Source organism: Bacillus rossius, chromosome 1, assembly GCF_032445375.1.
Source record: "Bacillus rossius redtenbacheri isolate Brsri chromosome 1, Brsri_v3, whole genome shotgun sequence".
NCBI classification, from domain to species: domain Eukaryota; kingdom Metazoa; phylum Arthropoda; class Insecta; order Phasmatodea; family Bacillidae; genus Bacillus; species Bacillus rossius.
Genome location: NC_086330.1, coordinates 14,788,606 through 14,803,201, shown reverse-complemented (window position 1 = coordinate 14,803,201; position 14,596 = coordinate 14,788,606). Strand labels below are relative to the sequence as shown.

The 14,596-nt window shown below is 37.2% G+C and overlaps 1 protein-coding gene across 20 annotated transcripts in view; it reads right to left on the bottom strand.

Annotated features, from left to right (window-relative positions):
* Positions 1-5,487: 5,487 nt before the first annotated feature.
* Positions 5,488-14,596, bottom strand: part of LOC134532555 (protein polybromo-1) — a 100,503-nt gene continuing 91,394 nt past the window's right edge. For 8 of the 20 annotated variants that reach the window (XM_063369174.1, XM_063369102.1, XM_063369228.1 and 5 more), the window contains 4 exons: positions 14,419-14,510; positions 11,014-11,085; positions 9,621-9,711; positions 5,488-7,239 (listed from right to left, as the gene is read on the bottom strand). In XM_063369174.1, the coding sequence (XP_063225244.1) occupies positions 7,232-7,239; positions 9,621-9,711; positions 11,014-11,085; positions 14,419-14,510 (263 nt within the window). In that variant the 3' untranslated portion in view covers positions 5,488-7,231. The remainder of the gene's footprint in view (positions 7,240-9,620; positions 9,712-11,013; positions 11,086-14,418; positions 14,511-14,596) is intronic. The other 12 variants (XM_063369217.1, XM_063369147.1, XM_063369247.1 and 9 more) reach the window with 3 other exon arrangements.

Here is a 14,596-nt window from a genome sequence, read left to right as displayed (position 1 = left end):
TACATCTGACTGGATAGTAGGCACAGATGCAACTTCACAAGTGCAGTAGGCCCTGTATGCTGCCCGTATAAACACGTGGTTTTAATGTTACTTGTAGTGTTTTATTTTCATTGATCAAATTGTTAATATCCCATATAAACATGAAAACATCTTTGTTTAGTAAATAGTTCTCAGACATGAGCACTTTTCATGTTCTAGGCCTCCTTAAATTTGAACTGTAACAAAGTTTTCTGCGTGGGTGGATTCAGTTTCCCAGGCGATGTGATTGTAACAGAACTGTGAATGGTATTCTTCTTTAAGAATCTTAACGCAGCAATCAACTTTTCTGTAGTCTGCAGCGACAAAGTGTTTAGAGCGCGCAATCGTACCTGCAAACGTAAATTTTCGTTATTTAAAACGTTCTTTTTTTTTTTAAAAGGGAAAATATTAAATGCTTCCGTGCGGCCATATGCAGTATCACACAGCGACGTCTGTGAGGGCAGGTACCTCAAAACGTCCGTTACGATTAGAGATACATGGGTTGGGAAAAGAGCAGAGTGGGAGTTACTGTTTTCCTTATCTCGATGTCCATACAGGGTTTGTTCGGAAAGTAATAGGACTGAGTCAATTTAAAAAAATTTATTGAGCCAATCGTTACAATTCTTTAAAAACTTTCAAAGTAGGCTCCTTCTGCGTCGATGCAGCGCTGTCACCGCGATTTCCAAGCATTGAAGGCGTCACGGAAGGCATTCTCCGGAATCGTCTTGAGAGCCGCGGTGCAAGCTGCTTGTATCCCCTCTGTCGTCTCAAAATGCTCGCCTTTCATCGGCCTTTTCAAGTGAGGAAACAAAAAGAAGTCCGGGGGGGGGGGGGGGGGGGGGGGCACATCTGGGCTGTAGGCCGGCTGCGGAATGAAGCGTTGGGATGCCAGGTAGCTGTTCACAAGAAAGGCGGTGTGAGCCGGGGCATTATCATGGTGCAACTTCCAGTCTGCTGCGATGTCTTGTCGGACCCGATTGACCCTTCGTTTGAGTCTCTTGAGCACTTCCACGTAAAACTTGGCGTTGACGGTTTGTCCAGAAGGAACAAATTCACGGTGGATGATGCCTTTGATGTCAAAAAAGACAATGAGCATCGTTTTCACTTTGGATTTGCTCATTCTTCCCTTTTTTGGGCGAGGAGATGCCTGCGTGTGCCACTCAGAAGATTGCCTCTTTGTCTTGGGATCATACTCAAAGATCCATGACTCGTCACCTGTGATTACGTTATTCAAAAATTGGGGGTCACTTACACACATGTTCAAATTTTCTTGGCACACTTCCACTCGCCGCAATTTCTGGTCGTCAGTGAGCACTTTTGGGACCATCTTCGCGCACACCTTGCGCATGTTCAAATGCTCCGTCACAATGTCATGAACCACAGATTTTGGTAAATTTAACATCTGGGCAATTAAACGAATACTCAGTCGACTGTCTGAGTTCAAAACTTTGCGCACGAGTCACATTGTTGGGGTTTGTCGAAGTCGAAGGTCTTCCAGCACGGTCTTCATCGGTGACCTCTTCCCGGCCCTCCGAAAAGGCCTTGTGCCACCGAAACACACCACTTCTTGCTAAAGCATCATCTGGGTAAGCCTGCTTGATCATAACGTCTGTCGCAGATTTACCGAGTTTCACACAGAATTTAATCGCGTACCTCTGCTCTAACGAACGCTGCATTTTCGGCTTGCACCACTCACAGAAACACGACGCACGAAATAGCCTGTCCTGACTCTCCAGTTGCTCGGAGACAACTGACCAGCCGCTCGTTCGTTAGCTAGGAACCCCCTCTACCGAATCTAGTCGGTGCGCGCACGCTCCGAAGTAGTCGCGGCGGAAGAAAATCAGTCTTGTTACTTTCCGGACAAACCCTGTATGCCAATATTATTGTTAACTATTAAAAAAAAATATTGCACTTTTACATAAGTCCACTGCTTTCTGACAAGTCAATTCATGCGTGCAATTGAAAACTTTATTTTTAGCTGAAACTATTAAGAACAGTATTAATTAATTAAACAGACCAGACAGAATGTAAGTTCTTTTGGCTCAAATAAAATTAGAATAAAAATATCAAAATATTGTCGGATACAAATAATGATTGAATAGTTAAATGGTATTCTTTACCCTAAATTTTTATGAGTATTTTTTTTTTTTTTTTAACAATGCTTACAAATTTTTAGGGACTTAAGGTGCAGTTGTTACAATCTGATTATTATCACTCGCTTTGTACTCAACTCAGAATATTCCCAATTTACATATTGTCCTCCTGTTCACTGTGCACATGTTGAAAAAACTTTGGGAAGTTGTATTGGGCCCATCGATAGATATAACAGATATATGGAAACTGGGATGTCCACATTTATACTGTACAAAAATGACCCAGGTCTGGGATTCGACCCATCACTAGTTATTTTATTTTTATGTTCACTTTTATTTGATAGCACTTATTTTAAGAACATAAAAAAAAATTCAATTTTGTAATTATTTTATTTTACTACATTTAAAACTAAAGACTGGATACAAATTCTAACTGTAAGTGTTGAATTTAGTCATCAAAAGACAGCATTACTTTCTTTCAAGTTATGCCTTCTGTCTGTGACAACTAAGTCGTAGTGACTAAGTAACCATTCACTGTCAACATGGTTTAAAGGTCTACAAACAGCACGAAAGACTGCCAGTGCAAACTCATTGTAATTTAAACTCTGAGAAGTCAGCACTTTCAACATAACTACGTACGTGCTTTTTTTTTTCTGTTGCAAATCTATTGCACATCATCAAGGGCTTCTTAATCCTTGAAAATCTCAAAATGTTTGAGATCGGGAATAGTTTTCATTAGTGAAGTAACATCTTCCGACTTGTTAAGGATAATGTTATTTGGATACAAAACACTTATTTAAAGTCCTGAATACTAGTGATGTGCGAGTCTCGGCATCATCGAGAACGAGTCGAGACAGAAATTTTCTCGATCTCGTCTCGAGATAATTTTTTTGGCTCGGAATTTTCGAGAATTTTGTAAACAAGAAATAGGTTAGGTAATATAATATATTGAGGCAGCATTTTGTGTTGCGTGTTGAAATAATTAACATATCTTCAACGTAACGTTGATCGAATAAAATAAAATATACTTGTTACGCTAGTATACACGATAAATTATTAAAAAGTTAAAAACGAACAACTTCTGTTCACAAGTCACTACATGAAACGGTAAACGTAAACAATGAATTGTGATGTGGTTATCACATTAAATTACAGAAGAAAATGATTATTTTCCGTTAATAAAACCAACATTAAAGTTAAAAATAAATCATTTTCGGTATCAATATCAAGTATCAACGTAAAACGGTACGGTAAAAAATAAAAATATAAACATGACTGCAGAATTCTTCCGCGATTGCATTTTGTTTTATGGCCTTAGGTGTTAGGTTATACACACGGCCAGCAGTATATAACAAGCAACATGATTTTTAAATTGCGGTCCGTATCGATAGTGACATATCGATAGTGGCGAATGTTCAGACTTTCATGATCAAGTACCGTCCATGGCTCAAGGAAACTGTATGTAACGTATGTTTACATACGACAGTAGGCAAATAAACTTGAGTGTAAAGGTAAAGTTGTAATTGCAATTGCAATTGTGGATACTTGATAAAATTATTGAATAATTATGTATGTTTGTCAGATTATTGAGTTTTACTTTTTTGGATCATATTATCCTGTTAACTAAAGTACAGATTTCTCGATCTCGACTCGATTCTCGAGAATTTTTAAATTTTTTCTCGATCTCGTCTCGAATTCAAAAAAGTCTTTCTCGCACATGCCTACTGAATACTGGTGCAGAAGGGTCACTGTTCATCATTACCACTGAGTAGTTTAGGCGTTCACATGTTTGTCACTTTTTAAGTGCTTTGCAACAGAATTTTGATTTGATTTCTTGCAAACATAACTCTGCAGTTGCAGTATTTACACATTAGTGTTAACGACATCGGATGCATAAACACAGTCGTTTTTAAACTCGTCAGCTTGTTTGCCTTGCACTAACTACATTTTTTGGCATTTTTTATGCGGAGAAAGTAAAATTTAAGACTGGAAATATTAATAACGTTGTTACTTACACGCCTATGCCAAAAAACCACAAGCTGGCAGTTATTTTTTAAAATAATAATAAAAATAAAAACCTTTTGTTTGGTTGCTGCCGCATAAAACACATTGTTTGGAAAGCAAATGTATAAACAGTAGTAAAGTGCGTGTGTGTAGACGAATGAGAAGGGAGAAGGATACTGCGACGGCTCCATTAGCGTGCTTTCTCTCCCTTTTCAGGGAATCCTGAAGTGTAATCCTGGGTCATCTCTCAAACAAGACAAAATTTCAGAGAAAGAAAGAGTGCGAGAGAGAAAGAAAGAGGGAGGGGAAAAAAAGGGAGGGGAAAAAAAGGGAGGGAAAAAAAAGGGGGGGGGAGGTGGGGAAAGGTGCCAAAAATATGTTTAAGTAAAGCAGTTCAGATTCGGAGCGTGTGGTTTTTAAACTAAGCTTGTCCAGCCCTCGTAGACATTTCAAAGGCTGTAAAGAAAAACAAATGCAGTCAAATCTGACATAAGTAATGCAGTTTAGATGCAGAGCATGTTGTTTTTCAACCAGCTGCTAACGGCTTGGCGTGTGACTGTATTGGTTCTTCCTGTTCGGGAGAAGAAGTACAAAACATCAGCACAGTAGGAAACGTAACATTTCTTTATTTGGGTAGAAATTCGTGAAAATACGGAAAAATTTTAGAAAATCACGTTTAGACATCAAAACATCACAATACGTGTTATTTTTCAGTTTATCGCGATTGTGATTTTCTCAGACTTAAGTCTTAATGACAGACATAATTAAAAATAACTTATTCATACATACACTTGTGTCCTTGATTAACAGCAAAGTATGAACATAATGTGAGCCAGTTCACTGAAAGGTTATAAGTCAATAGAATTGTTTCTTTGTAAATGTGAAAAGATAACATTTTCTTTGAACAATTTTGAAAAATGTCAAAATATATGTTGCAGTTATGGGACATTTTAGGATTAATTTTTTTTTACAAATGAATGACATTTTAAACTAATTATCTGGAAAGAGCATTAATTTAGAAAATTAGGTAAAATAACATTTATGTTGGTAATTAGCAAAAAAAATTTGTATCCTTGACAAGATGCTAATTTTTCCGGCCCCTAGTGATCAACCGGTTGACCACCACTTACGTTGAGAATCACCAAACAGTCTATAAAGAAATTGTATTCGTAAATAAAACAAGAGCTGTATTAACTCCAGCATGTGATATATTTTCATAGTCGGTGAACAATTGTTTGGAATCATCTCTTGCTGAATGGGCAAGATACAGGCTCAGGATGTGTACGCACAACGCTCTACCGCACTCTCGGAGTTGTCTTGGTCCGTGCCTTGTCCACGGAGACAGACGTGAGCGTGGGAGTGAAGTCACGTCTTTACTCTTTGTACCATTTTTTATTAAGCAAAGTTCAGAACACACAAGTGTACAAAAATGCTCAAGACAAATTTAAAATTTCAGAGCAATAAAAATATTAAGGAACAGATACAAATCAACAAATTAACATGAGAAAAAAATTACATTTTGGCATTTCTTGTATTGAAACAATCTTTCACAATCAACCTACACAAGTTGCATCTATGACTTGGTAATGGCTAAACTCCGGTGTCATGTATATTCAGGGGTTTACAACTCAACGAAGTGTCCTCTTAAGTTTTTCAATTCAGTTCTGAATAAGTTTTTATTGTATAGAAGTTTTATATACATATTTTAACTTTTTAAAAATATTTAGTGATAGTCAAAATGTTAAAAAATGTTAAAATATTTATACTAGTTATATGAAACATGCGAGTCTGGGAACATCAAGAACGATTTTCGATAAAATCCTGATATCATGAGGTTTTCAGGGAGTAGTGAATCAGCCAAGTCATTAAAAATAGATCATAACTGCCAGTGCACTAATAAGGCTTGAAGAATTAGCTAATTGAGTAAAAAATACATTAATTTTATAATAGTAAATTCTGTGAATTTAATTAGGTTTGATTTGGAAGATTTTCCTAATTTGATTTCAATTTTGTCTCGAACCGTAAAAAAAAAAAGGGGGGGGGGGGGCGGCGGCTTCTCACACACCTCTATATTATAAACTCTACCTAAAGCTAGCACTAAATGGGGAAGGGATGAGGGAAGAAAGCTGACTTGATAAGATTTGTTCACAAGAAACTGAATGTAAGCTACGCTCTAGATGTCAGCATTTCTATCAACCTTCATTTCTGCTCGATCCTTCCCAACTAAACCAAAGGATTGCTATCTCTGAAGCAATCTGCCCAAATCACTTCGAAATGGAAAAAAAAGCACAGTTTCCCAGAAAACAGCAGAAGCTGAGACACTCTTCCTCTGAAACTACCTAATCACAAGTGAGACCCTTCTACACCATGCTTACACACGGATACTCCCACAAAAAATCATCTGTAAGGCAGTGATAAAGGTTAGACTGTCACTGTAATGTCCAATGCAACACAGCTATAAAATATACCCAATTACAGGTGAACACAGTATTCTAAGCTCTCTAGACAAAACTCCACGTGGCTCGTTTGCAATTTAATAAACACATTCAAAACTAACACATACATATTTCTCATTTTGCCAACTTTCGTTAGGAGTTATTCAACATCTCAGGATTACCAAGGTCCAAGATATCACACATTTGCCGTGCTGTATCAACATAACCAACATCAAAGTGGTTCAAAATGTCGGAAAACCCATCAAGTTGGGAAAAAATAATGCTTTTTCTATGAACATTTATGAGTAACAGATCAAAAGTGGTACACTATTGAAACATTTTGAAAGGGACAGTTAATATTTTACGTACACAGGCAAAATGCACGTGGGAGAGCTCCATAAAGGGGGGAATGTCGCACCAATGTTCCACCGCGTGAAGGTGGTCTTCGCGAACGAGACGACGCCGTGCCGTCTCAGAGGGCCTTGTTGATGCCCAGCGCGTCCCGCATCATGAAGTCGCGCAGCGCCCACAGGGCGTTCACGATGCTGCCGTGGTTGCCCACGCTGTTGGAGAGCCAGTGCGCGGGCAGCTTGCTGGGGTCGGGCGGATGCGTGGTCTCGGGGGTGGCTCGCAGCTGCCGGTCCCAGTTCGACATGTACCGGTTGTCCGCCTGCAGGCCCTCTATGTACCTGCAACGCACCCATCTCTACGCTTCACAAACACACGTTCAAATCCAGCCTATGGTCGTGTCATTTACATTTACAGAAGGTAGGAACTGGGTAGAAATAAAATCTTGATATCAAATTTTGAACAATGTAAAAAAAAAAAGTAAATGAAAATGGAACACACTCTTTAGAAATCCTCAAAACATAGCTCCACATCCAACATCAGACAGATCGCCCCTGATTGGCAAAACAGCCCAACCAACCAGAAGAAAGGAAGGCTCTGATTGGCCCACAGCTGCAGCCAATTAGGAAGCACCTTACCCTCATGTGAGAGTATATAAAGGCAGGATAACTTTTAAGAACCTCAGTAAGTAACTGCTCCCTGATGATGGCGACTGCAATGTCGACCGATACGTCGGTGAATTATTCGCCAAGGTCGCTACTACAACCCAGAAGCCAAGCTACTTCAGAATATGGCCGTGAAAGCCTGCAAACATTACTTTGAAGAATGATTTAAATAATCTCAAAATATATATACCCTAAATGTCTGCTTTCTGTCTTAAAACTAACACACCACTCTGATTATTTGTTTTTCTTGTCTTTGTTGTTGAGGCTCTTGCATTTATTGCAAGTTTGCAAATTTTGCCACCACACATTCTAAACATTATCTGTGAATGATCATAATTACCAACACATGCATGACTATTTTTAAGCTATCTGATAACACTTAGTAAATATGGTGGCATAATTTGGGACAAAATATAAAATGCAAGTGTGCTAGCATTATGAATTTACAGGAATTGTCTATAAATAATAGCAACATCAAGAAAATTAAACCAACATGGTGTTACAGGTGCACCATCATTTATCCGAAATTCCAAAATCCGAAATATTTTTCAAAACTTCAACATCCGCGATATTGTTCGCAGTTGTGTGGCAAACTCAAGTCGCGATCGCGTGACTAAAGCGAGTGACTTGGCAGCACTGCGTCAGCAAGGCAGCATGCAATTTGGCAACGCCGAGGCGCTGTGTTTACCGTTTGTCCGGCAAACTAGCGCCAGTTACAGCTTGCTGCTTGGCTACGATAGGAGTTGTTTTATCGCGATTAGTAGTTAACCGTGTTGTTACGCGAACGTGTTGCCATATTTGAAGACGGCAATGGCAAAAAGGCATTCCGATATGAAGATGGGTGGTAGCGAAAAAAAACGAAAACACTTAACATTATCAATAACTCAGAAGGTGGAATTATTGCGGAAACTAAACCAAAACAAGTGACACTTCAAGAGGCATTTAAAAATGCCATCATTCGTGCTGCTTCATCTCAGGAGAAGGAAAATCCTGCTCCCGGCCGATCACGAGACGTACGAGTTGACGGCGATGACGACGCACCATAAACATTCTCCAGATGTTTTACAGTATCAGTTGTTAAAAACAAATTATTTTGGCGATTGTTTCAGGTATTTATTTATGCTGCAGTGTTTATTAACGTTATGTACTTTGTTGTTTTTTGTACTATGTTGCTTGAATTCCTTAATACATCTGACATAACCTAACTTGGCTTTACTAGGCCTCCTGTATTAAAATTCCGAAATCCGAAAAATTCCGAAATTCGGAATGCTGCTGGTCCCGACCATTTCGGATAAAGGATTGTGCTCCTGTGTAATGAAACATAAAAATACCCTATGACCTAAAAAAATTGCTGATTCTAAGAAAGTATCTTTAGAGTTCTATATCTCCCCTTAAGTGAGAGAAAGAAAGGAAAAAAAGAAAGGAAAAAAAGGGGAAAAAAAAAAAAAAGAGTATTGCAAAATTCTGTTAAAATCTAGGTTGCACGCTTTTATGGTGTGATGAGAAACGCACACGAGTCTCAAGCCGACAAGGCTACAACCTTATTTAAATATTTTTTTTTTTTTGCTGAGAACTCAGAATAAATTTTACATTGAATAACTTTTGATATAGTGCTTGGCTTATATTATACAAATTCATTATCACTATATATTATGTGTGTGTGAGAGTCCACTTTTCCTGACATTATCGCATAGAGGCTGACACCACAAGAATACAGTTTATACATGGAATACATAGTAAGTCTGTCTGCAATGTAACAAAAAATTAAGTGTTTAAAAAAGTCAAGATAAATGGGACAAATGAATCCACCAGGAATAATAAAACACCCTCCGTAACTATATGAAAATTATTGCAAACCCATTTAATTGAAAAATTAATTCATCCAAGAATAAAACCTGTTATGTATGCCACTACATAATTTTGTCTCTACGAAAGTATTAAAATATGTATGTGAATGTTAAATACATGCTGTACACTTTCTAGGTTTCTATGTTACACGGTACTGGAAATTCTCTAACACAAATCCAAGAAAAAAAATTAATTTCTACTGTACGTACCTAATATATGCCTCAGAGTGGAGCAACCGCTGAGGTCTTGGTGGAACGCTAACAAACAATGGTTCCGTAGCACGGACAGTGGTGGGAATAGCTGAAAAACACAAGAATTACTGCCAGTGAAACACAGGTTTGTCGACTGAATTACTATGATGTAAGCATGCGCAGAAAAGGCTTTTATTTTTTATGATAGTAGGGAGAAGTATGTAGTTATGAAAAAGATCAGCCTAAGATAACACAATATGTGATGATTGTCGTTGGCCTCAAACCATAAGTACTCAAATATGAATTGGGGGAAAAAATCTTAACCCAGTTTATTTTTTTTTCTCTTTTCATTACACAGCACAATTTAATTTCCTGATAAGTGTCTACTCTGACAAAGTCTATTTCCCAAATGAAAATGTAGGTACAGTACCGTAAAATACAAAATATAAAGTTAATGGTCAATAGGTAAATCCTTGTCCTACAAGGGGGGGGGGGGGGGAGGGAGGAAGTGAGAGGTAAAGTTGCTGGAGTCCACAGTGTTTCTTATGTTAAGATCATCTTGAGCTGCACTAAAAGGTCAAAGGAATTGACTATCTTACCCAAAAAAAAAAAAAAAAAGATTAACCTTTTTATTCACGAAAAAGTTTATAAAAATCAATCACAAACACTGAAAATAAAAAAGAACACTTTGGAGCAGGAGTACCAAATCAAACTCTACGGAAGACGGCCAATGTTAACGGCATTTCCATTAATTACATGATCACAATTAAAGAGATGGAAGGCATGCTTGTCAGTTTACATTTCGAGGGCATCGAGCCAAGAAATATTAACGCAGATTTTGCAGCAAAGCCACAGCAAAGAAAGAAAATATTTCAACAATAAAGTTTGCAACCAAGAACAATATAAAGTGCATTTCTGCCCATCATGTTGCACTGCTATCTTTACTTTCTGTATTAAATATTTACAATGTTTAAAATCTTTTGAAAGCAATGTAGCTTTCTGACAATGAGTTGAAACACTCGAAACTACCCAACTAGTACACACAAAAATCTCATTGACTTCCCTATAAATAATGTGTTATTGTTTACATGCATGTATGAGAATGCCATGTGATTATTTTTAACTATGTAATGGTAACACCTAGTTTTTGAAAAGTAGTAAATCGGGAAATCACATCAGCTTTTATTTTTTTGAAATTTATTTGTGTGTAAGTATCACGGCACAGCTCAGGAATCAATAATTCCACTGACAAGTAGATCATATTTACATTACACTCCACAGCTACGAGAGAAGCATAAGCATAAACACAAATGCAAAGCCACTGGCAAATCGGGAAAGCTAGCCGATTCCTATCTTCAGGATGATGTTCACAGGAAACGTGCATGCAGCGGTACGCCTTAGAGAGACTTACCAGCGAAATGTGCGTGAGGCGATGGAGTTTGTCGAGACAGACTGTGAGCGAGTGAGCTTGTAGGGTTAGCCACTGCAAAACACAGGCAACATGCCAGCGACATACACAAACTAACGCATCAGGTTAGTGAACACCTTATGGAATAATGCACAGAAATATGTCTGTTATTTAATTGAAGTAATTTTGAAGAGTATGTACAATTATTAATGGTTAGTCTGGCAAAACTAAGCACAAACATAAAAAAATGTTAGTAACATGCTTAGGTACAAACATCTACAGTCTACTAACTAAATAAAAACATGGTAAAATGCTGACAAAATATGGCCACAGCAAAACAATTAAACTCTTTTTTTAGAAACAGTTACAAAACAAAAAAAGTTGACAAACAATGGCTAAACACAAAAATTGATTTGGTGTATGAAAAAAAATTAGTTTTATGACTGAGATAGTAATTTATCTTGTTTGATTAAGTATAAGTTTTTGAGTATTAAAATATGTTTTTTTTTTTAAATTTTCTGTAAGTTAAATTTAGTTTTGCAGTTCATACAGTAAAATATTTAATGTTATTAGAGTTACAAATATGGTAACTGTAATTTATCACAACAGGTATCTAAAAAAAAATTACCAAATCTTAAAACGTGAAAAATAAACAAGAGGCGAACAAGTTGATGGGCACAAACCAACAGATTTGTACAAGTCTGGTAGACGTTACAACACAAACTAGATAAACACACAAATGTTAAAACACTGATGATTAAGTAAACACTGCATTCCACAGCCAAACATCGGAAATCTAATAAATACAGAGAATCCTTTCTCCCAGTCACGTGTTATTAATAAAAATTCCAAGTGAGAAAATAAAGAAAAGCATCAAATAAATTATGGCATTAAGTGCACCCATCATGAATGATTGAGAATTGAAGGTGGGCATTCACGTCAAACAAGTGAGGGCAAGGTTGCAAAGTGACACCTCCATGACTCCTCGCTGCTTGCGTGGGCCAAGTGGCCGACCGTGCAAGTTTGGCCGCGAAGTGAAGGACTTTAGACTTAACATTTTGTTTCATCCAAGTAACACATACTAATGATTTATGTATTAACAAAAAAAGCTATTAAACGAGCAATTTTTGAATGTATTGACAGTTTCAAAAACAGCTGCAACGATTTTGTTTAAATTTACAGAATAGCTGTATTTGAAAGCTAGAAAACAATCTAGCTTGGACCCAACTGCATGAATTACAATTTTAATTTTAATATTATGAAAAACACGTTAGTAAAAAAAACCCAAAGAATTATGTACTGTATATCTTAGAGAAAAAGTCATGGTAAATAAATGTTACTCCAAAGATATCATTAAGTTCAGACCACAGTCATATAGACATGTCTGGCAACTTCCTATCCCTTGCTTTGGCGTGTCTCGTCGGCTTAGTGAAGCTCGCGACGGCCTGCGAACTAACGGCAATAGTAGTAGGTGTCCCCTTCATCAACATTGTGTTGAATGGGAGTTTCATATATAATATGATATTATCCCTAATTCCGCCTCAATTTTTGAATTTTTTTCCCAAATCACTATTTCTCATTATTTCGGGTGCTTGGTAAATGCCTAATCTGTACAAATGCCTTATAAAGTTTTTCTACATTTGTTAGTTCAGTTGAAATGGTGAGAGAGAGTTCTTCGCTCTTGTATTGCATCTGGCTGTATCGAAGGTTACGGCTTAAAACCGCCAAGTTATTTTCGTTTCTAACCTACCTAACGACCCAGTTAATAGAAAAAAATGGCAAGCTGCAATACCAGGAAAATTTAGAGTTGAAACCTTACTAAGGTGAGGGTCCCAGTCAGGGCACACAAAATTTTTTTTGCTTAAACTGTGAGTGGAAACAGGTAGGTATTCTTTTCAATGCCCTAAAATATCTCAGAAGCGAGAAAAAGCTCTTTAAAAATTTTAAAGTAGAGTTTTTCGGATATATACATTTTTTTCACAATTTGTCAAGCCAGTAAGCCACTATCATGGCGGAGTGGTCAAACGTATGGCCTGGCGATCTGCCGGCTGGGGTTCCATTCTCACAGGTACCAGTTTTTATTTTACATTTTCATTTATTTCTCGCAATATTAAAGAATTAAACTTAGTAAAGTTTACTGTGAATTTAGTTAATTAATATATCAAAACAGGAACTGTTTTAAATGAAACATTTTTGAGTTGTATTTACTGTAGAGCGTGATTTATTATTTTTAACTTTTGTCCTTCCATCATAGCAACGTTTTTGTCGTCGTTATATCCCCATTTGATCTTTTTTCTTTATTCTCTTTCGTGTGTCCAGAGCACATGGCACTGCTCTGGCAGCTGTTTCAAATCCTTTTTTCCCTAAGTTTGTAACAGTCCCTACAGTTGTAAATAGTGTCTTGCTCTGCAGTGATTTGTCATAAAAACGCATTTTTAGATTGGAAAATGATAAAAAAAAAGTAAAGGGTCTACTGATGATAAAATAAAAAGCAGAATAGATAATTAAATGTTTATTTAATTCGAGAACCTCGCCCAATAGTGTGATTGAACTGCTTTAAACATATTTAAATTCTGTAATTACTAATAGTTTAATATTGCAAGAAATAAAAGTATAATTGGATATGGAACCCTAGCCCGCAGATTGCCAGGCATAGTCTGCATTAACTTCAATGGCACGCAGGAAAAAATTATCAACAGTGTCAATCTCATATTTATAACCCAATGCAAGACAAATTAAAATTTTTATGCTGCAAGCTTGTGAAAAATCCTCATCTTGCTTTTGGGTAAATACGGTAACTAATTTTTACATTTGAGTGTTGTTACATATATAATAATAATAATTATAAAAAAATATTGTTCCAAATAGTTGGCAATGCTTATCAAAAATTATTATTTTTCATAGTGCATCAAGCATCATGTATCATTAGGGACAAGATTATATGGTGAATTGCAATAAAACTGAAATAACACCAAAAAAATTTCAATACACCACATAACACTTGGAATTGATGTTAATAAACCACGAAGCACCGAAATGCAATTAAAATATTGAAACTAATCAGCATTTTCGATCAAAACTTAACTCTCCTGACAAATAATTTTTTAAATAATAAATTCAATGAAAGTAATTTATTTAGCATAGTGATGTGTTGGTTATAATTTTTTCCCCGGTTCTCGGTTGGGTTCCGGGTTTCAGGTTAACAGCTACACGATTTCAAGTAGCACCAAAGACACAGTACACCCTGATAAATGGTGTATTTGTTCAACATGACTCATCGGCGACCTACTGTACCGTAAATCAGCCCGCAACCCTGCAAGACGAGGGGGAGAGAATACAGAAGCAAATGGTTAGTGGAAGCGGAACACCATGCCCGGCACTGCGGGGGAGGGGCCTGCGTATACTCACTATGCATGTGCTGGTACGAAGCCTGGGGCGTGGCGGGCGAGGAAAACTGCTTGTGGACAGGCAAGGGGGGGCGACGAGACGACACATAGTTCCTATCAACAACAGCACACCGACCATGCAGGCAGGAGGAGAACAGGCAGCTAACAAACAAACAAAAATCTACGAAGCAAACCAATGT